Source organism: Schistocerca piceifrons, chromosome 1 (assembly GCF_021461385.2).
Source record: "Schistocerca piceifrons isolate TAMUIC-IGC-003096 chromosome 1, iqSchPice1.1, whole genome shotgun sequence".
Classification (NCBI taxonomy): domain Eukaryota; kingdom Metazoa; phylum Arthropoda; class Insecta; order Orthoptera; family Acrididae; genus Schistocerca; species Schistocerca piceifrons.
The window spans coordinates 307,112,456-307,140,316 of record NC_060138.1 but is presented as its reverse complement, the minus strand read 5'-3'; the positions used below and the strand labels follow the sequence as shown (position 1 = coordinate 307,140,316).

At 43.0% G+C, this 27,861-nt stretch overlaps 1 protein-coding gene across 1 annotated transcript in view; it reads right to left on the bottom strand.

Annotated features, from left to right (window-relative positions):
* Positions 1-27,861, bottom strand: part of LOC124714185 (zinc finger protein 316-like) — a 134,668-nt gene that overhangs the window by 88,936 nt on the left and 17,871 nt on the right. Inside the window, exons 2-5 of the mRNA XM_047243005.1 lie at positions 22,417-22,508; positions 21,916-22,089; positions 21,799-21,882; positions 21,181-21,738 (exon numbers count right to left, since the gene is read on the bottom strand). Of these exons, the coding sequence (XP_047098961.1) occupies positions 21,181-21,738; positions 21,799-21,882; positions 21,916-22,089; positions 22,417-22,508 (908 nt within the window). The remainder of the gene's footprint in view (positions 1-21,180; positions 21,739-21,798; positions 21,883-21,915; positions 22,090-22,416; positions 22,509-27,861) is intronic.

Below are 27,861 nucleotides of genomic sequence, written 5' to 3'. Positions count from 1 at the left end.
TGTCATTTTTCCTTTTGGTATTGTTATTGCGTAAATCATTGTTCCTTTTGAACTTTAGTTGATTATTTACTACAAACTTCATGAGGGAATTGGCCGGCCGAAGTGGCCGTGCGGTTAAAAGCGCTGCAGTCAGGAACCGCAAGACCGCTACGGTCGCAGGTTCGAATCCTGCCTCGGGCATGGATGTTTGTGATGTCCTTAGGTTAGTTAGGTTTAACTAGTTCTAAGTTCTAGGGGACTAATGACCTCAGCAGTTGAGTCCCATAGTGCTCAGAGCCATTTTTGCCATGAGGGAATTAGTACACTGCGAAGCAGTAGTCAGAATGTCCACCTTCTTAAATAGACGTCTACAAGGTGATCGTGGCTGAACATCACATATTATTCGTACAGCCTGCGTTCTGGACCAATTAAGACTTTCTTTCTAAAAGACGGGTTACCTCAGAACAGTATTCCATATGACATTATTGAATGAAAACATACAAAATTTGCCAACTTTCTGATTTGTCTCTCCCCAAGATATACAATGACTCTGAATGCAAATGTGGCTGAACTACGTTGTTTTAATAGTTACAAAATGTGCCTTTCCAGTTCAAATTCTCATCAGTGTGGACACCTAAGAAATTTTAAGTGTCGATCCCATTTATTATTTCCTCATAATGAGTTACAACTGTCACTGGTGTTCTACCCTAGATGTGCAGAACTGAATAATATGTAGTATCAGTTTGGAACTGAGGATGTCACCACCGGTGTGTGTGTGTGTGTGTGTGTGTGTGTGTGTGTGTGTGTATGTATGTGTGTGTGTGCGTGCTGCGAGCGTCAACATGGCACTCAAGAATCACTGTTGCACGCAATATTTACGAATGTGTACAGTGTTTATTAGAGCGATTCCTGATAAGAAATATTTTGTTCCCAGCCACCCACAACCGAGTGAGACGTACGCTGATGCTTCAGTCATGAGATTCCTCTTAGTAATCTGTTGTATCTCACAGAAACTCGACTGACTTGAACTCAAAAAGTCGTTGGAAGTCCCCTGCAGAAATGAGCCATACTGCCTCTACAGCCATCCACAATCGCGAAAGTGTTGTCGGCACAGAAAGTTGTGCACGAACTGACGTCTCCGGTTCGTCCCATAAATGTTAGACGGAATTCACGTCGGACGATTTCGCCGGCCAAATCATGCGCTCGAATTATCCAAAATGAGCTCCAAACCAATCGCGAACATCTGTGGCCTGCTGACATAGTTGTTTGGGAACGAATGGTTGCAAATAGTTTCCAATTAGCCGAACATAACGGATATAAGATGAACATCAACAGAAGCAAAACGAGGATAATGGAATGTAGTCAAATTAAATCGGGCGATGCTGAGGGAATTATAACAGGAAATGAGACACTTAAAGTAGTAAAGGAGTTTTGCTATTTAGGGAGTAAAATAACTGATGATGGTCGAAGTAGATAGGATATAAAATGTAGACTGGCAATGGCAAGGAAATCGTTTCTGAAGAGGAGAAATTTGTTAACATCGACTATAGATTTAAGTGTCGGGAAGTCGTTTCTGAAAGTATTTGTATGGAGTGTAGCCATGTATGGAAGTGAAACATGGACGATAAATAGTTTGGACAAGAAGAGAATAGAAGCTTTCGAAATGTGATGCTACAGAAGAATGCTGAAGATTAGATGGGTAGATCACATAACTAATGAGGAGGTATTGAATAGAATTGGGGAGAAGACGAGTTTGTGGCACAACTTGACAAAAAGAAGGGACCGGTTGATAGGACATGTTTTGAGGCATCAAGGGATCACAAATTTAGCATTGGAGGGCAGCGTGGAGGGTAAAAATCGTAGAGGGAGACCAAGAGATGAATACACTAAGCAGATTCAGAAGGATGTAGGTTGCAGTAAGTACTGGGAGATGAAGAAGCTTGCACAGGATAGCATAGCATGGAGAGCTGCATCAAACTAGTCTCAGCACTGAAGACCACAACAACAACAACGATTTACAGTCAATGATCCGTTCAGTTGGACTAGACGTCCAAGTTCATCCGATGTAAACGCAGTCCACACCATTTTGGAGCCACCACCAGCTTGCACAATGCCTTGTTAACAAATTTGGTCCATGGCTTCGTCGTGTCTGCGTGAGTCCTACTATTAGCTCTTACCAACGGAAGTCGGGATTCATCTGACCAGGTCACGATTTACTTGTCGTCTAGTGTCGAACAGACATGGTCACGAGCCCACGAGAGCTGCTGCGCGCCATGTTGTGCTGTTAACAATGGCTCTCGCATCGGTCGTCTGCTGCCATAGCCTATTAACGCCACATGTCGCCGCCATGTCCTAAAGGGCACGTCCGTCTTATGTCCCATAATGATTACTGCCGTTATTCCACTCAGTGGTACTTGTCTGCTAGCATGACAACTTCATTCAAACGCCGCTGCTCTCGGTCGTTTAGTGAAGGCTGCCGGCCACTGCGTTGTCCGTGGTGAGAGATAATGCCAGAAATATGGTGTTCTCGACACGCTCTTGAACTGTAGGTCTCGCAATATTGAATTCTCTAAGATATCCGAAATAGAATGTCCATTTATCTAGCTCCAACTACCATTTCGCCTCCAAAGTGTGTTAATTTCCGTCGTGCGGCCACAACCACGTAGGAAACATTCTCACCTGAATCACCTGAGTACGAATGATAGCTCCAGCAATGCACTGCCCTTTCATACTTTGTAAACGCGATACTACCACTGTCTCCGTACGTGGGTGACACGTTTCACAAAACGATCCTCATTTGATATTACTAAATCGTCTTTATTGTGGATTTGTATCACTGTTTTTATGATTATCAAGACTTTTCTGAGTTTGGGTTCCTAAAATGTTAACGTTTTTAAATAGGAGTAAGCTAATGTCGTAGGCTGTATAGGGGCTGAGGCTGTTACATACGCTGTGTGATCAAAAGCATCCTGACACCTGGCTGAAAATGACTTACAAGTTCGTGGCGCCCTCCATCGGCTATGCTGGAATTCAGTATGGTGTTGACCCACCCTTGGCCTCCACGACAGCTTCCACTCTCGCAGGTATATGTTCAATCAGGTGCTAGAAGGTTTCTTGGGAAATGGCAGCCCATTTTTCACGGAGTGCTGCACTGAGGAGAGGTATCGATGTCGGTCGTGTCCGCAGCTCGTGGTCGTGCGGTAGCGTTCTCGCTTCCCGCGCCCGGGTTCCCGGGTTCGATTCCCGGCGGGGTCAGGGATTTTCTCTGCCTCGTGATGACTGGGTGTTGTGTGATGTCCTTAAGTTAGTTAGGTTTACGTAGTTCTAACTTCTACGGGACTGATGACCATAGATGTTAAGTCGCACAGTGCTCAGAGCCATTTGAACCATTTGATGTAGGTCGGTGAGGCCTGGCACGAAGTCACCATTCCAAAACATCTCAAAGGTGTTCTGTAGGATTCAGGTCTGGACTCTGTGCAGGCCAGCCTATTGTATGTTAATGTCGTGTAAAAACTCCGCCACAGGTCGTGCTTTCTGAAAAGGTGTACGATCGTGTTCAAAGATGCAGTCGCCATCCTCGAATTGCTCTTCAACACTGAGATGCAAAAAGGTGCTTAAAACATCAATGTCGGTCTGTTCTGTGATAGTGCCACGTAAAACAACAAGAGGTGCAAGCCTCGTACATTGAAAAATACGATCACACCATAACCCCACCTCCTCCGAATTATACTGTTGGCACTACACACGTTGGCAGGTAACATTTGCCGGGCATTCGCCATATCCACATCCTGCCATCGGATCGTCACATTGTGAACCGTCATTCGTCACTGCACACAACTCTTTTCCACTGTTCAATCGTCCAATATTTGCGCTCCCTACACCAAGCGAGGAGTCGTTTGGTATTTACCGGCGTGATGTGTGGCATATGAGTAGCCGCTCGACCATGAAATCCAAGTTTTCTCACCTCCGGCCTAACTCTCATAGTACTTGCACTGGATCCTGATGCAGTTTTGGATTCCTGTGTGATGGTCTGGATAGATGTCTGCCTATTACACATGAATACCCTCTTCAACTGTCGGCTGTCTCCGTCAGTCATGAGACGAGGTCGGTCTGTACACTTTTGTGCTGTACGTGTCCTTTCACGTTTCCACTACACTATCACATCGGTAACTGTAGACCTAGGGATGTTTAGGAGAGTGAAAATCTCGCGTACACAATGTCTAATGACTACTGAGGCCGCTGATATGGAGTAGCTGGCAGCAGATGGCAGCACAATGCATCTAATACGAAAAACGTATGCTTTTAGGGGTGTCCGGATGCTTTTGATCAGATAATGTAGAATGTTAATGGACTAGCGATTTCGCCGGAATTCTGCATTTCACTTGCTCTTCCTGGACGTTGGTATAACCACCATCAATTTATATATTTTTCCCTACAATCTACAAGTTGGCCCTTGGTAACAGAATTATTTGTATCAGTTTTGTGTCAATAAACCTTATAATGTGATAAAAAAATGGCTCAAATGGCTCTGAGCACAATGGAACTTCTGAGGTCATCAGTCCCCTAGAACTTATAACTACTTAAACCTAACTAACCGAAGGACATCACACACATCCATGCCCGAGGCAGGATTCGAACCTGCGACTGTAGCGCCTAGAACCGCTCGGCCACTCCGGCCTGCTATTTATTGTGTTATTCCTAGTTATAACAATGAATATAGGACTGTTATCAACCAAGCTTGGAAGTTGTAAACACACATGCTCCATTGGCGATAATGCTGCATGCTTTTTGATAGGCAACTCCTTATTCTCTGTAGATGAATATCTTAACAGAGACTGTTAAGCCAGCTGAAGTAAAAATTTCTGATAGACTTTAGTTTTGATTGCACTTGGCCACAACGGTCAAGATTAGCTATTTTGTGTGTGATAAATTTATTGATAGTGCACAAAAATGTTTATTTCTGACAGTGTGTTAATTCATTAAATATTAGATGTTCCAGTTTACCGCATTGTGTTCACCTATTTTGATAATCTACTGACAAATGGTCAGAATACTAAGTATTATATTGAAATGTATTATGTTTTTATTTTTATAGTTTTTGACTTGTTCCATACCCACGAGAATCACCTAATTTTTTGGGTCTATGGAACGAAAAAATCTAATCTAATCTAAGCCTGTTACAGCGAACCTCCTTTACTCTGATACTTACCACTGCCACAGACAGGCCCCTACTCCTAGGGGAAATGCTGGAGTTGCCGCTCAGCCAGCTGTCGACGCGGGTGCGTCTTCGACTCGGCGAAGAGGTCAACAGGGCCGCAGCTGGGCGCCTCGTGCAGTCATTACCTAAGTTTTGCGTTGCGTCGTCAAGACTCGTCAGATGAGGTGTTTTACGATGTTGACTTGCTAGTGGAGACAATGAATTTTGTGTCAAGTTCCACTCTCATAGGCATGTTTCTTGCAAATGAGTCGCTAATATTCAGTTGCGTTATCAGCTTTCACTTCGACAGATTTCGGACAACGCACCAATCATAAAAATGCGAGTAGTCAATGAAATGTAATGCTAATAAACGTTAAAATAGTGATTATTTTCTTGGTTTGATGTTGTGAATGCAACGTTTGTAAAACGTTTCAATTAGAAAGTTCCATTAGTCAATTGATGATTTACTGTAATATTGTATGGTCCCCGACACACTAAATAATTTTGTAAAAAGACTGGTATCAAGCAAGGTTTTCTTTCGTAACGCATACTACAGCGGTGGCGACGCAAATATGTTTCTCAGGTTCATTTTAGGTGTTCTTATCATACTCGTCTTTTGTGTAAAAAAGGGCAGTTAAAGGCGTCTTGCTAAGAAAATTTCTATGGAAACAGTTGTTAACACGTGGCTTAAGACGAAGCGAGCAGTGTCCGTGTGTGTGGTTTTTACTAGATTTGAATACTTGATTTAGACCAATTCCGGAAGCTTCAATTGCTACACAGGTAATGTTTTACGTGGTATAAGTCACATTTCGATACAAAAAAACTTTTTTTTCCTTTGCGATCTCATTGGTCTATTTTAAGACAGCATCCACTGAACAAAATGTCACCTTGCGGTTGCTCTTCAAATAGAAGTGAATGCTAAAGGAAGTGAGTCCTGTAAAACGTAAAGAACACTGATTACTGATACCCTTAAAACTGAATAGTGAGAAAGGCATTTCAGGATTTATTGCTGATAAGTGACTGCGTCGCGTTACTTAATGAGACGTTGCAAGAGAGAAGTATTTCCTTGGTGTTGTAATGAAGCCATTTCATGTAATTATTTGACACAATGAACAGTGATTCTCCAGTTAATACTGGCATGAACTGGTATCTGCCATAAATTAAAAAAATAGTCTGTATGGTGAAAGTATCCCCTGTTATACTGAAGATTGTTTAATACTAGTGGTTTCACACAGTATTTCTGTAAACAAAACAATACATTCTCGAAGTACTTTCTATTTACACTCGACATCGTGGCTTTGAGACCCTCTTATGGCATGAGTGTAGATTTTAAATGTGTCATTCCTGTGTGAATGCTTCAGAATGGCAGAAAATAATGAAGCAATTGATATTACACAGCGCAGAACCGTTAACCCAGCTGGGCAACTGCGAACAGACCTGCTATAACCTAGACAAATGGTGGCAGTTTAGACGTAACATTTAGCTTTCGGTTAATTATTCTGTCATATGTTTAATGCCTTTAAGCAAAGCATATCCCAAGTACCTACTTGAAATTTGTGTATGGAAAAAAGTGTCTTGTGGAATTATTTGTCGTGACATGAATTGAAGCAGAAGAATATGTCAGTATAGCTGTCCTTAGCAGAATATTGTGCATCTATAATATACATGTTGTGAGGGTTATAAGTGCAGATATTTTGATTGTACTGATCAACATTACACATGAATTTACTTCATTTACAGGCTGATAATTACAGCTATTAGATGCAGTATGTTTTTAGGTTTTCTTGGTACCTTCAAGTACGTGTGGCAAGAGCAGGTCATTAATGCTTATATTTTCCCCTGCGCAGAATATCACATATTGAAATGTGGATGCGTAGGCGAAAACCGTTAATCTTCGCTGAAAAGCGTAGTCCACATAGTGGTGCATTACTACTGGCCGGAAAACATCAGGCTGTAAATTATGTGACGTGTCTGTAGGACGACTGTTTGACGTGGAGGAAAAGCAACTAATACACTGGAGTGGGTACATATTGAGGTACAATGATCACAATATTTGCACTTATATCCGTAACACTATTTGTAGTTGGCAGTCGTGGTAAGGAACAAAAGAAAACACTGAGTCTTTTCTACACTATTTATTACGAAAATATATTACAAAATTCGCTATGTAGTGTCTTGCAAATGCAGTACAATATGGTCAGCGGCCGTCATCAGCCGCTGTGGGTAGTGGGTCAGAGTCCAACTTGCTAGGTATATCAGATATCGCAGACTTGAGCTGGGCCGCCCCGCCTCGCGGCTTTTGCGGCTCACTTTATTCAGGGCAGTTTCCTTTCTGGTTGCTCTTCGTGTTCTCTCGAACAAACACAACTGGCCGTCTCGCGACGGCGCACAAACAAGTTCTTACAATTTACTCACATGCGAAATGAAAAAAAAAAAAGATTAAAAAAAAAACACATTTCAGTCGACAATGAAAAGGAATCCGCTGAAAAGGCAGGGCTTACGTACGACTTTACAATCAATACACGCTACAATAACACGCGACAGAACAACACTGTACTGCAAAAAACACATGTCTTCTCAAATGATGACTAGGAATTTGACAATAGTGAATACAACAAGAATACTAGAATATTGTGAACATTCACAGAAGATACAACACTTAAATAATATACAATAAAATACATTTGAGAGAAATATATACTTACAAGAAAAAAGTTTCAAAAATATTTAGACAGTTATCATTTGACTAGTTCGATTCAGTTTTTTTTGTAAGAAAATAATAAAGATAATTGCCAGCTAGTCTCAGCATTTTGAAATTCTTATTCACAAAAGAAAATGAAGTCCGGAGTGGATGCGCATAAGCTGCTGCTAGCTCGTCATTGCTGTTTACGTACAGTTTACACCGCAAGACAGCGCTAGGAGTCTTTCCGCTCTACACATCACATTCGGCCTCCAGAACCCGCAAGGAAACACTGCTTGCGCAGAGGATACAACTTTTCTTTTCTCAAAATTGTAAAAGGCTTAGCGGTATACTTAGCATTTATTTGCCCTACGTGTTTTAATAATTTCAGTAGCGGATGCTATAAGCGTGGGTGGAGAATTATTGACTAATGGATCGTTATGGTGGTTCGAGATGGCGAGAGATGCGACGTAGTAGTTGGGACTAAACTGAGCAAAGGGGACTCGTAAGAGGTAGATTTTCAAACTATGACAAGTCGGGAGGAGTATTTCATGAAAGAAAAGCGATTGCTTGCGCTAACAGCCTTACCCTAAGCGAAACTAAAGGCTACGTACTCTGATGATCAATAAATATCGATTCAAGTCGACGGCAGTTCTTCTTACTCTATTAGATATAATATTTTATTAAGGCAGTGCAGAAGTTTTTAAGAGTGATACTGCTTCCATATGAAATATGCGCTGAACTGCTGAATATGATTAAAAGTAGGTAAAGAAGCTATATATCTCCTCTAATTCACCTTAAACAAAAAATCGCTTTCCTATTGGCACTCGCGATGTGTAACTCAAACGGAAGAATATTATTAAGTCTTATGCTAGAAGCAGTTTGATTTTGCTTTAGACTACTTTTTTAGTTTGGAACGTTTACCTCTAGAGGCCGCCTACCCTATCAGTCCATTCTGTATGAATATCGTCTAAGTTCTTTTTTAAAACTATATTTTCGTTGCAAAGCATATGGCGCTTAATATTTTTATGGTTTAAATTTTTACTGATTTTTCTATAATCATTACTGAATTAAATAATTTATTTGTATATATAGTTCGGTCTATATTGCTATAATCTTATTTATATGGGCCTCCTTTGAGTCTCTTACATAAATATCATTTTCAAATGACTATCTATAATTTCTTCTTGTCGGCCCGACTACATTATTATTGCTTGTGAATACCTGACATTCTCCTGGAAGCGAAATACGAAGAACCGCGTGAGGCCCTTCCTTTATACCTTTGCCGTGTCGGCGTTAAGTTTTTAACAGTCTACCTGCCTATTGGGACGAGTACTCAAAGATAACAATGTGGTTGACAACTTCAAATCATATTACCATATTTCATTGTAAGTGTCTTATTATCTGAAACTGAAAGACAGGGAAACATGATTTCATATGCCTTAAGCCCATCTGGAGTGAGATGACAATAAAATGGCGTTTATTTTTATTGCTAATTTGCTCGATCATTCTTGCTTCGAGTCCTGATGAAATCACAATTATAGTACATACTAAAAACATTTAACAGTGTGTAAAAGAAGTCACTCCTAAAACATTGTCAAACTTGATTTTCTAGGGATTCTGATACAAAATATTTCTGTCTACCCTAAACGTACCTAACGTTCAGTTTGAAAATTATTGCTTTGACAATACGTGCGAAGTACTAATTCTTGAATTCGTTGTTTGCTACGCTACTAAAGGGCGGAACTAAGTCTTATAGATACGACAGGCACGTTAACTGCTAATATTGAAGCAAAAGTCTATGAGACCTCGTTGTTCTTCGAATAAAACCGCGGTATGGATGCGAATTCGGATCACCGAACGTACAGTACGAGATTTCTGGAAACACAGCCGATAGGAAGTCCCTTGGCTACTTTTGTGGCCCAGGTATGAGGGAGAGCTTCTCGCAGCCCTCCTGCCGCCCCAGTTTCTGCCAGTGAAATGCTATCAAACAGAGTACATACCATAAACAATGTGAACGCCGCGCGACGTTTCGCTCGCTTGCATCCCACTCACACACTCACACACTCACACACTGCACATTACTACCGTGTTAAGTACTTTGGCCACAATTCAACAAGAGTTCTGCTGTTACTGTAGCGTATCTGAACAAAGTGGAGTATTAAAAATCACCTAACCTACACGCTGTGCGGCGTTTTTGACTAGATAATAATCCGAATTGTAATATCAAGCGGTAACACGTGGTGGCTATGAAATGTAGCCAAGAGACGGTAGTAATCAAGTAAACGTTTTTTTCACTGGTGTGTAATGTTATTCAAAACGGAAAACCCGGTTGTTTAAATATTGCCACTGTCATGCTATTGCTGTGGGAAACCCTACAATGAACGCTACCAGTAGAGGGAGTATTGTTATCACAGTAACTCGATGTCTGAACACTCACCTATCAACCTTCGATGTATGAACTATGATGAGTTATTTAACAATTTTATTGCTTTACGATTATTGCTACAAAATTATTGCTCTCCATCTTGTATACATCAATTTTTATTCGAGGCACGCGGTATTTGGTATCTGCTAAACGTCAAAACATTTCTTTGATTTATTTCCTAATGTTTTAAAGAGCAAAGCTTTTTGTGAAGGATCCGTGTGCACCTACTAGTGGGACAAGAAAGTCTAGGAAGACTCCTACGTAAAATTTTAAACTCTTGTTGAATCTCGGTGTAGGTGTGGTAACGCTAGTGCAACGCATGTATACTTTAATTGACTATGGTGCGTGAAGACTAGATGCGTGACTGTTTCTGCGAAGAAAATATGTACATATTACTTAAACACTACTCTTTTCTGAGGGGAGGCATCCTTGAACTGGAACAAGAAGCTCTATTGCAACTGGAATCACGAAGACCGTTCGAACAATTTCCAAAAAAAAAAAGCAAGTTTTGCAACGGACTGGGATTCTCATTTCACGTGGTTCGCAACACTTCAGCGTATTGACGTTGAAAAGATCTCACGAACTCAACAGCTGAGATGTTGATGAGAAAAACAGTATGTTGCACTACCAACGGCCACTCTAGAATTGGGGAATGGAGAACGAACTGTCTGCCGCGTTGTTTGGCTAGAGCCTTCGTAGTATTTGGTCGGAGCAGCGGTACCACCACTGTATTCTTTCGGCGGACACCCCGCCTGACTAGAGAACACACTCGTCTGATCCGCCCCAGTCCGGTGTTGTCGACCTACTACTTGCTTGATATTGCGTGACGAAAGGCACACAATGAAGGTATCTCTGTTTTCACTCGGTACGTCACAGTAACTGCTACTTGTATAAATGTCGAAACTTCAGCGATGGGGGAAAGTCGTACTGTCCAGGTAACGGCTTTACTGTTTTGGCTGGTTCCTGAAAGATGAGAAGGGCAAGACTGGATGAATCGAGAAGGAAAATTTACAGGATTTTTGATGAAACATGAACCACTAAATATTTATAACACATCGTAAACTGTCCAGTATACCGTTACATAGTTTGTAACAGGTAATAATGAGCGAAGTGGCGGGTACTATTTATCGACAAACTTACTGTGATATACGGAACTCTTGATGAAATTTCAATTACGTCTCACTGAAGTGTATTTTGTTTTTACAGAGCATGTCATTTCTAGTACGTGTACCATAAAAAATGTCATCACGATTTTGAAGCTGTTAGAGGTAAATTGCAGGGAGCGAAAGTTTGTCAACAAAGTATACGTAAAACGAACTGTTGACCGAAGACTGAGTCGAAGGATATTAAGAGATGCTAAGGCTATATAGCCTGGCCACATATTACTCAATCTTTGTATTGAGCAAACTGCAAAGGAAACCATGTAGATATATAAAAAGTAAATGAATATTCAACGGGAAATAAAAACTGTAGGGTTTGGATGGCAAAATACTAGGAGAGTATCTCTAAACGAAGTTTTAAGATGAACGCAAAGAAAAGTAAAAGTTTCTGAAGAAACTACATTAGAAAATTTGATACTAGAATTAATGGGCGTGTTATGTCATTAAGGCAGCGAAATAACTCACGGTGGCCTGAGTAATGAGGATATAAAATACAGACTGGCAACAGCAAGAAAAGGTTGGGTGAAAAAAGATTTTACTAGCATTGAACAGAAATGTAACACGTCCACACTGGCACTGACTATTGTGCTCCTTCTGTGTGGCGCGCGTGTATTCATGATTTACTTCATATGGCGGCACTGCTTTTCCTCTCCTCAAAATGAAGGACGACGCACATCTTCAAGTACCCTGGCTACATTAATATACTGACCTTCGGTTTAAATCCATAAAAAAAGAGATAATAAAATTTTTACACTAAATTAATCACATATTATGTGATACTGATATCTCATTTGTTCAGAAAGCCCTGTCATTGAAGGTCGACACAAAGTTGTATTCACTGCTTTTCATAGCTCCTAGTTGATGAGAAATCCATTACATGTTATGTATAGCTTGTAGCGTAGTTGGGGCAGTGTGGACCACCCATGGTGCATACCGAACGATAGCATTGTCAAGGATTAACCAATAGTGACAAGTGCCTCCCCATGAGATAGACGAGTGAGGACCACTGGTGTTACATGCCGCCCAATGGGATTTTTGAGCGTGAACCACCGGTGGTGCATGTTGCCAGATGGGATAGTCAAGTGCTGTATGCTGCCCAATGGGGTTGTTGGGCACGAACCACTAGTGACACGGGCCATTCGATGGAATATTCGAGTGCGAGTCACTGTTCGTACATGCCGCCCAATGGGATTGTTGAGCACGAACCACCAGTGGTGTGTGCCGCCTGATGGGATAGTCGAGTGTGAGTTACCGGTGTTACATGTTGCCGAATGGGATTGTTGAGCTTGAACTATCGGCGGTATTTGCCACCCGATGGGATAGTCGAGTATAAGCCACTATTGGTACATGCCAGCACGAATGTGTTAAGTATTAGGAAGTCATTTCAGCAAGTATTTGCCTTAAGTACGAGTGAACCATGAACTGTAAACATGGAAAAAGACAATAGAAGCTTTCTAAATATGCCACTAGAGAAGAATGCAGACGAGTAGGTGGGAGGCCAACTAAAGGAAAGAAACTTATCACGTATGGCAGAAAATAAACTGTCGGCACAAGATACCTAAATGGAGGGATATAGGCTGATAGGCCACATCATGAGGCATTTAGTAATGGAAGGAATTGTTTGGGGGGTGGGATGGTGGAGTGCGAGGCGTGAGGGGGCGGGAGGGGTAAAATGTGTAGAGTTAGATCAAAACTTGTAAGCAAGTTCAAATGGCTGTAGAGTGCAGTAGTTATGTAGAGATGAAGAGCGTTGCAGAGAAAAGATTGCATAGAAAACTGCACCACACCTTTCTTAGAACAGAAGACCACAACAACCGGTAACTCCATACTTCAGTACACACAATAGAGTGTGACTTCTTAACGCGATACCTTCCTTAGAATATCTCTTTGAGAAAACAGAAGTCAGTAACATTTTCATCGAAATGAATATGAGTGTGAGGCGTGAGGAGGTGGTAAAATGGAGAAGAGCTCCCTGTCCACGTGAGACACAGTACAGGCCAGGAGAGGGTGGTGGGATATTTTCTGGTGGTCTGGGGTTGCGGCCAATTCCCGGCGGGGCCATTATGCGGCCGCAGCAGAAGTGGTCGCTGCGAAAACATCCCCCAGCGTGGGGGCGGCTTGGCCTACCCCTTGCCCCTTGGGTTTCCTTCTTTCCTCGCTTCTTTCCGTTTTCTTTTTCTACCTCGCCAGCCGAAAACCACCAGCCTGCGTTTTATTGGAGCCGCGGGTTAGATCTTGACAAAAGAACTTCGCTTTCCGTAGGGGGCGGGTAAAAAAGGGGAAGGTCCGGCCATTCCTTTCGGGATAGCCCGGAGCGTGCAACTACGTACGGGAGCTTACACACACACACACACACACACACACACACACACACACCCATGCGCTATCACACTTTCCCAGCGGACAAGTCCCAGCTTATCCCTCGGAGCTCTTGTTGCTGCGGTGTCTGTAATCTCGGATTACGCTCCGGGGGACTGCTACGTTAACACAGGAAAAATTCTAAGGACTCCCCCCATTTATCTCGGAAATATCTGTGCGACGGGAAATAGCTCCTCGCCTGAGCTTAGAACTTATGTATCGCTTCCACGTACTTCTTTATATTTATATATTGGTACCCTCACCTGGATCTGAGCTGGGTCGCTTGCACAGCGTGGCTATGTACAGAACGGATTTTGAGAAGGAAACAGACGAATATTTATACTTTATAGTACGGACCAGTCAGAAAGTTAAATATCTTTTCTTAACACTGTCCGACATTCGGTTGTTGTTGTGAGATACAACTAGTAGGCAGGACGAGGGTGATCGTGTATTGGCAGGTCTATATTTGTTACGTCTGTTGTCAGTTTCCCTCTACCAACTAATCTTCGAAAATAACACCACAAAGTCCTGTGCATTTTGATGTTCGTGTTGCTAGACGCAGGGCTGAAATTGGTGTCATTTTCTTTTTTACAGTGTTTTTCAGTTCGATCAGATATACAGATGCGCTCTGCACGTGCTCCAAAAACTAAGTACAGAGGAAAACTGCTAAAGAAATATGACAGTCTGTTTTCACTTTCATCATTTTGGGTGGCAGTTTCTGATTTTCATTCCAAGGGCATCATAATCAGATAGAAAGATGAAAAGGGTAGAAGCTTTTGAAATGAGTTGCTGCAGAAGATTAAACGGGAAGATCCAGTAACTGATTAGAACTGGGAACAGAAATGTTGCTTGGCACAACTTGACAAAAAGAGAGTGTACGTTGTTTGGACACGTCCATAATCATCAAAACGTAGTTCGTTTGCCGCGGGAGACGAGTGAAAGCGATGGTGTGAGGCTGGGGGGAGGTCAGCTAAAATTTTTAGAGAGAGATGATGACTTCAACCCAGTAAGCAGGTCCGAATAGAGGTAGAGTGAGCAGTTATGCAGATACGGAAACTCTTGCCCAAGATAGACTAGCGGGGAGAGCTACATCTCATCCTCTGGTTAAAGGCTGCTACTTCATATTAGACTTAGAAGAACGCATAAATTTTGCTTGGTGTATAACGGAAAATTCGATGACTCTAGTTGAATGTTTGTATATGTAAATAAACCTTATAAAAATATCAGTACTGTGTTGTTGGAGGAAACGCACAAACAAGAGTATTGTCTGCGTGAGTCACAATTAGCTACGTGAACCTGAGTTTTGGAACAATTTTGAATTTATTTTAAAAGACAGTGCCGAAAAACAGTTGGGTGTAGAAATGTTGCTTGCTGCACACTGAGGATGATTGAAGAAAGAATGATAGAAATGAGCAAGGCAGAGTATATTTCTTTTATCGACCGGGAGAAGGCTTCCAATAGAGTAAATTGGAGTGTACTACTGAGAATTGTAAAAGACGGGGGTACAGACTGGAAGGATAAGTGGTTAATAAAAGGCATGTAGACAAAGGAAAAAGTGATGGATACAGTAGAGAATAAGGAGGCGGAGCAGATGAGTACTGGAAGGGGTCTAAGGCAAGGTTGTTCACTGCCACCGACGCGACTGAATATTATTACTTGTAGAGGAACAGATAGATAAGGCCACAGATGATGAGAGAGGCACTATAATTCGAGGAGAAAGAATAAAGACTATAAAATACGCAGATGGTGTAGCAGTGCTGAGAAGTGAAGCTGCAGAAGATGTTCATGAGCACTGCAAAAAGGAGCAAGAACTATGGAACGAAGATATAGGAAAGACAGAAGTGATGAGAATAAGCCTGAAGGAAGCTCCAGTGAACATATTCCTAGACAGGGAAGATACAGAATAAGTAAAATCCTTTCTGTACCTGTGGCTTGGAATGGAAGCTGTACAGAAGAAATAAGGTGGAGAATATGTATGGGAAAGAGAGCATTTGAAAAGGTGAAGCATTTAGTAATATCTAGAACAATTAAAATGGATCTGAGGAAAATATTTGCTAAATGTTACGATAAGAAGAGAATAGAAGCTTTCGAAATGTGGTGCTATAGAAGAATGCTGTAGATGGGTACATAACTGAGGAGGTATCCGATAGAATTGGAGAGAAGAGAAATTTGTGGCACAACTGGACTAGAAGACGGGATCGGTTGGTAGGGCATATCCTGAGGCATCAAGGGATCACCAGTTTAGTATTGGAGGGCTGCATGGAAGGTAAAAATCGTAGAGGGAGACTAAGAAATGAATGCACTAAACAGATTGAAAAGCATGTAGGTTGCAGTAGGTACGGGGAGATGAAGAAGCTTGCACATAATAGAGTAGCATGGAGAGCTGCATCAATCCAGTCTCTGAACTGAAGACCACAACAACAACATGTCTGGAGTGTAGTGTTATACAGCAATAATGACGGACAGTTAAAAAGAAAGAAGGAAGATGTTTAGAAGGTTTCAAAGTTCGGCTGTGGAGAAGAACGCTTAAGGTGAGGCGGACTGACAGACATAAGAATGAAGAAGTAATAAAATACGGGAACAAAATTATCGTAAGTGGTCAGAGAGAGGGAATAATCTTGGACAGGTACTACGTACGAATTGTCTGCTACAAGAATTATAGCGCGAAAAGTGTATGGAATGAGGGGATAGGAAGAGAATTGAAATTAAGGATCACATTAGAAGAGGAAGAAAATTCAGATAGATAAAGGAAGATGTTCAGAACAGGAGGCGATGCAGAGTCAGTCCTAAGACAGACACATAAGGAAGAAGCTGCGTACAGGAAGAAACGTAGAATTGATACGTAACAGAATTTCCTGTCGTGAGAGTGCCCTGGCAACAGCTGAAACGCCAAAGTGAGCGCTTTCTGTCGCAGACGTTTGCGCGGTCTTATTTCAGGAAAACATGGGGTAAGACGGAAGACAATCGAGAAAAAGGAAAGATTAGAACTGTAGAGCCGTCTCGGCGTCTAACACGGACGAGAGAGGAGAGAAAGGACTTAGCAGAGATTTCGAGGATGCTGCGGGAGAAAGAGAAATCGACGAGTGGGACTGTTTGGCGGATGGGGAGGGCGCGTCTGCGGCTGCGACTGACATCTCGAGAGACGGGCTCTGGGGACGGAACTCATATCTGCGACACCAGCAGTACAATTACTGTGCGCTGCCGGGCCCTAGGGGCGGAGAGCCTACTTGTCGCTGGCTGCAACGCCGCCAGGCCTAGATTCCAGGCGTCGGGCGGCAGCTGCTCGACTTCCCGGAGTTTCGGAAGTTACGAAGTTAGGTGTTTTGACATCTTCGGAACTTCATTTGTTCTACGCCATCTAGAAGACATTTCATTTTCAGTGTGTCAGTCACTCGTAGGCCCTCAGATGTGTCTCTTCGTTTTGTGTCTGATTTCTGAGCGTGTCTTCAGGCTCAACTCACTTTTCGCAAACCACACGTAGATATACTATTTTTGTAATAATTTACGCTAATGTTTCCTGGAATGGCCTCCAAGGGCGTTAACGGAACTTCGGTGATTGCCCACAAGAAAACAGGGCGTAACTTTGGTGCAAGTCGCATGTTCATTTCAAACGCCTAACAATAGGAAATGTACTGGAGTTAAATTTTCGTATTTTAGTACAAGGGCGATATCACGAAGACTGAATGCTACAGATATAGTTGTATTAAGAACTGGAGCAATGTTTTCGATTGGTTTATTGCTTTTGTATGGGGTCGCGACTTGAGCATCATCGAGGAAGAAAATGCGTCATGCAACTTATTAGTAAAGCGTTGTTTTTCACAATCTACGCAGTAACTGAGTTCTCTAACAAACGAACATGTACCGAAACTGACATCGTATTCCCTCTAAGGAAAATGTCAGATGTTGTGATGATCTGATGCAGCCATTATGACCTTATAACTGAAGGGTGAATTCTGCCAGATACATGAGCCTAGGAATTACGATAAACTTGTATTCTTCAGTGCTGAGGGTCATCTGTAATTCCATCTGATGTGAGGTTCCTAGTTATGTTCTTAATTGCAGAGAGAGTGGTTCCGTAATGTGGTAACAACCTTTATTACACTTTTCTGCGATTGATAAGACTGTCCTTCCACTGCCATAATACCCTCACTGTTCAAGCTTGCGCTCATCGCCACCACCGAAAGATGTTACCTGCAGCACTGGAAAATCAGCAGGCTGCTTGTTGAGAAATCGGATTATCAATGGGTGGAGTCAAAAATAAGAGGACTGAAGTATGGATAGGGAACTGAAAGAGTGAGTAACAGATAAATAGCTTGCGTATTAGTACAGTATACATGATTGTACCGCATATCATCAGTCCGACTTATTTTCAAATTGTTCCCGAAGGAAACATGTTTTGAAGGAAGTTACATAACTGTAATGTATAATAGATTACAGACATCAGCAAAAAATTACGACGAATAAACTAGTTTTCAGTGGCGTATACAGAGAGACATGTTACTGAAACTCCGATGGCAGTCGTAAGCTTTTACGATCGTAAGGAAGAAGCGCGCTCAAGTGAAGAGTCAGCAGAAGGCTATGCCGGTAAACACGTTTCACTCGTTTCAGGAACCACCTTATGGGAAGGTAATTTCTTGTACATCTGGGGGTCTGCTCTCACCGGTACTCCACATAGCCAAAAATTCGAAATGCGGAATGCAAACCATCCAGCAGTTACTCGACGTGATTATATTCTGGTTGCAATAGTACATATTAACTTGTAATGCCTTCATTGACGGGGGACTATTAGAGACTTGCTAATACTCACTCAATATCAAGCAAATAATAAAAGTCTGAACCGGACTCGAGTGCGAGAAATCGTATACACTTTAATTGGAAAATAGAAAAAGCATACTCACATATGCACACACTGACACTCAAAGACACACACTTCTCAAAACATGCAATGACTACGAGGGTGGCCAGCATGAGGATTACAATTATATTGCACTATATCCCTAGCTCTGTTATTACCTTTACGGCGCTATCTCCACTAATTTGCTACGTTGTTTCATTTACATCACACGACTTATGTACAAGTTGTATGCAAAAATATTACTGTGTTTTATGCGTATTATATTCGTTTCAGAAAATGAAATACTTGTTTGAAATGTAGTCTGGAATACTACGTCCTGGGGCTATGGGCCACAAAGAAGTCATCTTACTAACTGGAATGTTTTAAAGTATGGAGGAGAAACCGAAGTCTATGAAGCCTATTTACGAGTCAAAAAGCAAAACGACTGTGAAAAACCAGAAATGAAAGAAAAGTATTATGAACGGAAATTTTTAAAACTGTTCGTACAAACATATATTAATGTTATAAATACATTATATTTCAAACCTTGTGCAAAATACTTTTCGATATATTATTTATGATACATGTCTTAACTGGCAATGGCTTGGAGTTCCAAGCCCAGAGGGGCTCGTGAAACTTTTTATATCAATTCATATATTATTACATAATAATAAATATCAATCTCTCTTATAAACTGTGTGTGGTCGGACTTGTGTCACTTGGTATTGCCGCCAAGGGTCAATTATATTTTGTTTGCATATCCTAGTAGTTAACTATAAACTCACTGAATTAGGTATACACAGTGTTCGCTTAAAAACTCTAAACTATATTTAATGCTAACAGTGCAGTCTAACAGGCTTATTTCTGGAACGGTGTATATGACTTAGCAGTGATGACTCATTTCATCAGTTATTCATCAGTGACTAGACTCTTCTCACTAACTCATTTGTAACAGTATTTCCTAGCCAGCCTACACTTCTAATGTGTACATTTTAAAATTACATTTCGTTGTATGTGAAACACTTCGTTCCTTGTGTGAAACTTTCGTGAAACGTTCAACTAAACCTTTTACGTCAACATAAAAGATGATCCACTATCTGGCATTACAAAGAAGTCAGTGATCTACTTGTCTCGCACATCCCTAAGCCTCTAATCACTTATAAACTTATAACAAATAGGTACTTTTCAATGCCAGAAAGGCCTCCGGTTTGAACTACTTCAGGGAGGGATGTCGCTGTACTAAGTGTAAAAATTTTACATTTCTTTAAAATCCAATATAAAATATATTTCAGGCATTTTATGTACTATGCGCATCCAGCAAATCTTTGATTTACAAAAGTATAGAAAAGAAGCTTCTTCTGCTTTACTTGAAGAAAAGAGTCTGTAAGGAATTCAGCATGGGAAAACATTTCGTATGGTTATAAACGTGATCATAAAAATTAACTCGTTTTCCCATTTGCTGTGCAAATAATAGGACTGATATTTCATAAATTTGGTATAAAATTATGGTGTCTATTAAGTTGCTGATTTTACAGCTAGTAATGCTTGTGAAAAGAGCTGATAATTTTGTGCACTATTTATGTATGTATATATATTTATATTTATATTCAACTGTAAGAATATCTGACAGCCAGAATAAGGAAACAACTGCGTAAACTGAGCGTCCGAGGAACGCTGGCTATTTACAAACATCACTAACGTAATGAAACTTTCCCTTCTAGGCGCGTGCAGGATGACTAACGAACTTGATTGTAGTTTCAACGTATCTTAACCGTAGAGATAAATAGACTAGACAAGAGTGTGCAGATTACACTGCTGACTATTTAGCCGAGGTCTGTTTCAGGGCTTCCGAAACGTGTTGTACTATGAGTACAGTGACTAGTCACGACTAGAAAATAGGTACATTTTTTAGTGACTTGGATTAATCGTCACTTTATGCTAGTGGTGTTTGTTGGTGGGGAAACTCACGCCGCGGGTTGGTACACAAATTACAGAACTGAATTTGGTGGCTTCAGTATGCTTCATTGTTGCTTGTTTATCAAGAAGATGGTATGCTGACATTAAAGAACATCTGATGATTGGAAAGAAGAAAAGGACTCTGAGGAGACGTATAACGTACAGTCCACAGATCATGTTAGCCGACTCTGTGCAGGCTTTATTAACATGCTGAAAATATATTGCGCCAATGCAGTTTTGACGAAGCTAGCCGCATACGTAAAAATAAAATCTTTCCTCGATTAAAACATGTGTGCGGCAGCAATTTCTATCTTCTGTGCCTCTAAGTGTCGGTCACGGAATGATCTGTGCACCGTATGCAGCCATATTCGCTGCTGGTGGTTACAGACACGACAATCACTCTGTTTTGTTAGTGGTATTAGCGCTCACGGAGCATGACGTTTCGGAAACCCTGCTCGGCGAAGTGGGTCGGGATCAACAGGAATAGGGGAGCGGCGGCGCGGCCAGGAAGTGGTGCGTGGGTGGCGACAGAGGGGGGCAGGCGGCCGCCGCCCCCGGCCGGCTCGCCTCGTCGGGAGCCGGCACGACGCCGCCGCCCCCGCCGCCTCCGCCGGGAGAGTCTCGCAGGCACGCCGACTCGAGGTGCTTGTTGAGGTAGGACTTGAGCGCGAACGACTTGTGGCAGCGCGAGCAGGCGAAGTTCTTGTCCTGCGAGTGCGTCTGCATGTGGGCGCGCAGGTTGGAGCGGTCGGCGAACGCCTTGCCGCAGTGCGCGCAGCCGAAGGGCTTCTCTCCGGTGTGCGAGCGCAGGTGCCCCTGCAGCAGCCACGGCCGCGAGAAGAGCTTCCCGCAGACGCCGCACGCGTGCGACAGCTTGTGCGTGAGCAGGTGCATGGCGAGCGCCGGCATGCTCACGTATGCCTTGCCGCACGTCACGCACTTGCGCGCCGCCTGCGAGTCGAGCGAGCGGTGCGTCTGCTTGTGCCGCGACAGGTTGGACGACGTGGCGTACTGCTTGCCGCACTCGCTGCACGTGTAGCGCTGCCGCGACGACGGGTCTGCGGCCTGCGGTGGCGCCGACAGCCCCGCCTTGCGCTTGGACCGGCCGTCGCTCACGAAGAACGCCTCGTACGTGTAGGCCACCGTCTTGGTCGCCGTCCGAATCACCGACGTCGCAGCGGCCACCGGCTGCTGGAGATGCTCCGCGGACGGCTGCGGTGGCGGCGCTGGCGGTGAGAGGTGTTGCTGCGGCGGTTGGGTTGGCGCAGGAGGAACAGGAGGAGGAGGTGGCTGCGGTGCGTGGGGCGTCGCAACCTCCGCCACAGACGCGATGGCGGTCGACGCGCTGAGGTCGAGAATCGCGTGCGCCGCGCTGAGGTCCTCCTCGGCCGGAGTTCGACTCGGCCTGTCGTCCAGCGAATAAGGCCGATAAATGTCCTTCTTCTTGGGCGGCAGAGATAAGGCAGCCCCCGTGCTCGTGAAGCACATGGCTAGAGACTTGCGGAGAGGGAGAGGCGCGGGTGACGGCTGGTGTTGCTGGTGCGGCGGAGGCGGCGGCGGAAGAGGCGGCGGAGGCGGCGAAGGCTGCCGCGTCGTCGTGGGCGGCGGAGGCGGAGGCGGGACGGCGTGATGGTCGGGCAGCCAGGACCTCCTGTCGGCTGCTGCGAGGTCCCGCAGGCGGCGCGCCTCGGCGGCGGTCTGCAGCACGGCGTAGCAGGGTGGCGGCGCCCCGGCGGCCGGCGGCGGCTGCGGCTGCGGCACCGGCACTGCAGAAGCGGAGGCGGACCCGGGGGCGGAGGGCAGCGACGTGGCGGGGTACAGCGCGCCGGGGGCGGCGCATTCCACCAGCTCCGTCCGGTCCGCCTTGGGCGGCAGGTACGCCGTGAAGTGCAGAGAGGACAGGTCCTGGACGTATCCTGCAACAGTCAACATACGCACACTTGTTATCTTCCTTTAGTTAATTAATTAATTAGATGTTACATAAGGAATAAAAACAAATTTTTCTTATCGAAAAGAATAAGAACGAATTAATTTATAGGATATGCAAGAAAAATTTGTTTTAATACTAATGAACAGTCAGTTATCTTCACGTCCGACTCCGTAGCGTAGCGGTAGCATTACCGCCAACCACGCAGGGGGGCTCGGGTTCGATTCCCGGCAAGGGATTTTGGATTGTTTGGAGGAAGAGACCAAACAGTGAGGTCATCGGTCTCGTCGGATTAGGGAAGGACGGAGAAGGAAATCGGCCGTGCCCTTCCAAAGGAACCATCCCGGCATTCACCTGGAGTGATTTAGGGAAGTCACTGAAAACCCAAATCAGGATGGCCGGACACAGGATTGAACCGTCGTCCTCCCGGCAAGGCACTGGATGTTGTGTGCCCTTGATCATCATTTTCATCATCATTGACCCGCAAGTCGCCGAAGTAGCGTCAACTAAAAAGGACTTGCAATACGGCGGCCGAACATCCCCGAATGGGGACTCCCGGCCAACAGGGCCGTACGATCCTTTCATTTCAGTTATCTTCACGCGCGTACACTTAAAATCTATGTTTTTTTCGATTACGTTACCAGTTTTTAACAAAAATACGTCTATGGAAAAGCAGTCGTCTAGAAGAAATGATTTTAGGGATACGTTTAAAACTCGTTTTGTAGACTGTCTGACGTATTCCGTTGCGTAAACGAGTAAACCTTTTTTGCGATGCTTATTGGACTTCTTTCCGAGCCACTGGCGGCTTTAATAATGGGTAATGAAGGTAGGGTTCCGTTTTCCGGTTGATAAAAAAGAATCTCTTATAGCATGACTTTGTTGTTGGTTTGTCTCAAGACCCTTTTTCCTCAGGAGCTGGTGAAATGTATCAAGTTTACATTTATGTCGAATACTAAGGTGTGCCGTCCCCAGTGGTGTAAAAAATTTAAGCTCCTAAGTTAATGCAGTCAAAAGATACGTCAATTTATGTAACATTTGTTGATACTTGCAAACTCGCTCATCACAACCTCTACAGAAACCATGTACATACATAATTAAGCTTGTATGGAACTCTGGCACTTCCCTGTTCTTTTTATTTTCGTTACAGAGTGTTGTAGCTACGGACATCACTGTCCTTCTGAATTTAAGATGGGTTACTTACGAAGATTTTCTTTGTTCCTGACGCTGCAGATAAAATTCCTAACTCCTCGAAGAGGCACTTACAGGATGGTCATTACATATGCTCACTTTTAGATGTTAATGCTTCCTTTCTAAGTGATGAATTGCACCAAAAAAATATTCCAGAATACGTTGCTGAGTGGAAATATGCAAAATACGTTAGAAGTTTGATCTTCTCTTTTCAGTGCTACCAATTACATGAAGAACAAAAGTAGCCGAGCGTAATTGTTTGAGCAGTTCACTTATATGCTTCTTCCAGTTAACGTTTGATTAATGTGTACACTCAAAAATCTGAAGTATTTTACTTTCTTTACTGACCCCTGTTCGTATCGAACATCACACATGGAGTGCTTCTTATGGGGCAGCCGCAAAGGTACAAGCACATTTTGAAAATTGAAGAAAAGCACAGGACAGTTGCTTCATCCACAATCCTTTATTGGGTACACGACTTGTTTCGGAACGGTAACAGGTGGATCATCTGATGTAAAAAATACAACCACGCAATCATCTGAAGTTTTGAGGATTTTTCGTTACTTTTTTGTTTTTGTGAGTGTGTGTGTGGGGGTGGGGGGGGGGGGGGGGGGGGAGGTGGAGGTTGGGAGTATGTGAGGGCTCTATAGGTTGATGTTATCAAATAATTCTTTGAGGGAAGAAAACAGAGTTCCATTGCAGAGAGCTGTGTATTAATTTATTACTTGTTTTCCATCAACTATGGCTTCTTGTATTTGATAGTTTTCTTCAGTTGTTAGTTTTTGTGGGAGTTGTTGCTGCATTTGAGAATTTTCAAGTCAGTATTGATGTCTGTTGGGCTATATTTCATGTCCATAAGGTGTTCAGCAAATGTGGAATAACAGCTGTTAATTTTTAATTTTTATCTTCTGTTCTGTGTATCTGGTATTAAAGTTTATGCTTGTCTGTCCTATATAAACTGATTTGCAGTCCTGACATGTTAGTTGGTAAACATCAGATGTGTTGTGTATGTCTGTGTTTGTGTTGGTTGTCCTTAGTTTTCTCTGTGCTGAGTTGTCTGTCCTGCAGGTTTTTTGAGTATGTTGCCTATTCTGTGGGCTGCTTTGTTGTTGTAGGTGACAGTGAGCCACTTTTTCGTTGTTGTTAGTGTTTCTTGTTCATGTGTGCTCATATGTGTGTTGTGTGTGTCTGTAAGTTGGTGAGAAGGTTTTTGTTTTTGTGTGTTAGGTGTCCTTTGTTATTTTGTTTTAATTTTGTGGTTCATTAATCAATAGTGTACATATAGTATCCATTCTCTACAGTTATTTGTCTGATTGTCTGTAATTCAATGTTATAGTTGTTTTCAGTGAGTGGAGTATTGTTCAGTCTGTGTAGCATATATTGGAAGCCGGCTAGTTTGCGCGCAATCGGATGATTAGGATGTTTGTGAATGACTGCCTGTGGTGGTCACTTTCCTGAATATGGAGAATTGGTGTTGATTGTTGTGTCTGTATATTGCGAGGTCAAGAAAATTTTACATTTTGTCGTTTTCTATTTGTATAGTGAATTTTATTTTTGGGTGGACTTTGTTTACATCACTGTGGTGTTGTTGGATGCGACTGGGTGTAACATGTAGAAGGCATATGATGCCATCTCCGTAACGATACCAATATATAATCTGGTACTCTCTGGGTCTTACTATTGTTTCAGATATTTCATTTTCAGTGTGACTGGGAAAAATGTTGGTTAGCAGTCCAACCATTTGCTAAATTTTTTATAATTTTATATTCCACGATCGCTGCACAGAAAGGGAACCTTATAGAGCCCAAAATTCAAATGAGAAGTAGTGTTGCTCTGTGATTAGTTTTAGAACTCTAGTTGTTTCTTTTATGTGGAGTTTGGGAATTTCTGCGTGTTCTTATAATTGTTGTTTGATGATGTTGACGGTTTCTGTGGTGGGGGTATTGGTATACATGGCGGACCCCATCCAAAAACATATGTATTGTCATAACAAACACGGATAAAAGAACTTCAACCTCAAGGTGATTGCCTGAATTAAACATTCAGATTTTCAGTTTTGTTATAAATGTTGTTTATTCTTAAGTAACGGACAGGAGGATAGCTGTGTAGAACAAAAATACTCCGCAGGTTACCTGGCCGTTTATATATCCTCACTCAGTTTCTAGACAGTTCATCGCTTCCAATTTTTAGGGGACTTTAGCGAGACCCGTTAGGTATGCTGCACATCCAATGAACAGGAAACGCGTCTGCGACCATAACTGACAATAGTATATGTTTATTTATGCTATGAAAGGGAAGAATTGGTTGGGAAGGGAGTGAGACAGGGTTGTAGCCTCTCCCCGATGTTATTCAATCTGCATATTGAGCAAGCAGTAAAGGAAACAAAAGAAAAATTCGGAGTAGGTCTTAAAATCCATGGAGAAGAAATAAAAACTTTGAGATTTGCCGATGATATTGTAATTCTGTCAGAGACAGCAAAGGGCTTGGAAGAGTAGTTGAACGGAATGGACAGTGTCTTGAAAGGAAGATATAAGATGAACATCAACAAAAGCAAAACGAGGATAATGGAATGTAGTCGAATTAAGTCGGGTGATGCTGAAGGAATTAGGTATAGGAAATGAGACACTTAAAGTAGTAAATGTGTTTTGCTATTTGGGGAGCAAAATAACTGATGATGGTCGAAGTAGAGAGGTTATAAAATGTAGACTGGCAATGGCAAGGAAAGCGTTTCTGAAGAAGAGAAATTTGTTAACATCGAGTATAGATTTAAGTGTCAGGAAGTCGTTTGTGAAAGTATTTGTATGGAATGTAGCTATGTATGGAAGTGAAATATGGACGATAAATAGTTTGGACAAGAAGAGAATAGAAGATTTCGAAATGTGGTGCATCAGAAGAATGCTGAAGATTGGATGGGTAGATCACATAACTAATGAGGAGGTAATGAATAGGATTGGGGAGAATAGGAGTTTGTGGCACAACTTGACTAAAAGAAGCGATCGGTTGGTAGGACGTGTTCTGAAGCATCAAGGGATCACCAGTTTAGTATTGGAGGGCAGCGTGGAGGGTAAAAATCGTAGTGGGAGACCAAGAGATGACTACACTAATGAGATTCAGAAGGATGTAGTTTGCAGTAGGTAGTGGGAAGAGGGGAAGCTAGCACGGGATAAAGTAGCATGGAGATCTGCATCAAACCAGTCTCAGGACTGAAAGACCACAACAACAACAACAACGGAAAACTACGGTAGTTTTATAACTCTATTTGTAACACATCCTTGCTCTGAAAGAAGTAACTCTATACACAATTTTAGTAACATTTAATGTAAGAGCTTTGCTAGAAAGGAAAGGTCGCCAAGTCCATCTGCAAGAAAAGCAGGCCCACGAGACCGCATCCCTTTCCTGGATGACGAATCCAATTAAGATACGCCGTTGGGAACAATGGGCAATCCAATAACTTGCCGGCTAATACAGGGAGATGCGCAAATACGCACAAGTTGTTTCCGACTGGTAGCAAACACGGAGAGAGATGTCTTAAAGATAATTTGCCCTGTTGTTTTTCTGCGAGATGTTTAATCTGTAGAATTTGCCTGGCTCTCGGTGGATGTTGTTTGAGTTGGGCCCTCTTAAGGCGGTCTCCACCCCGTCGCGTTCCGTCCCCGGCTTTATGCAGGCTGGGGGGGTGGCTGGCAGCTGTAACGGCCGCTGCTGCCACTAAACTTTGATCTTCCGCGGCGGCAGCGGCGGGGGCGGCTATCAGCGCGCAGAGAGCGGAGCGCTCGTAACGCGGCGCGGCGCCTGCTCCACAGCGCGCGTCCGTCACTGTTTCCAACTCTCAGGCGACTCGATTTGCTCGCGGGGGAGTAAGAAATAGTCGAGTTAGTCGTAAAACGTCACACAGCGATGCTGCGCTGGTACCGGTCTCCATCCAGGCTTCCACGCTGTGAGAGCTTCGGAAACGCTATAAGGAGCAAGCTTTATTCGTCACTCTAGAGCTTATGGTTATCCAGTGAGCTGAAACTACTCACGACGACACAGCGAAGCAGAGCTCTACAGGGTGAAAAGTATTTAAACCGACAAACTCTGGGAGGTTGCAGGGATCATCAAAACAAATATTTTTCCCTAATGTCATTTTTTCCTGTGAGGATTATCTAAACCGG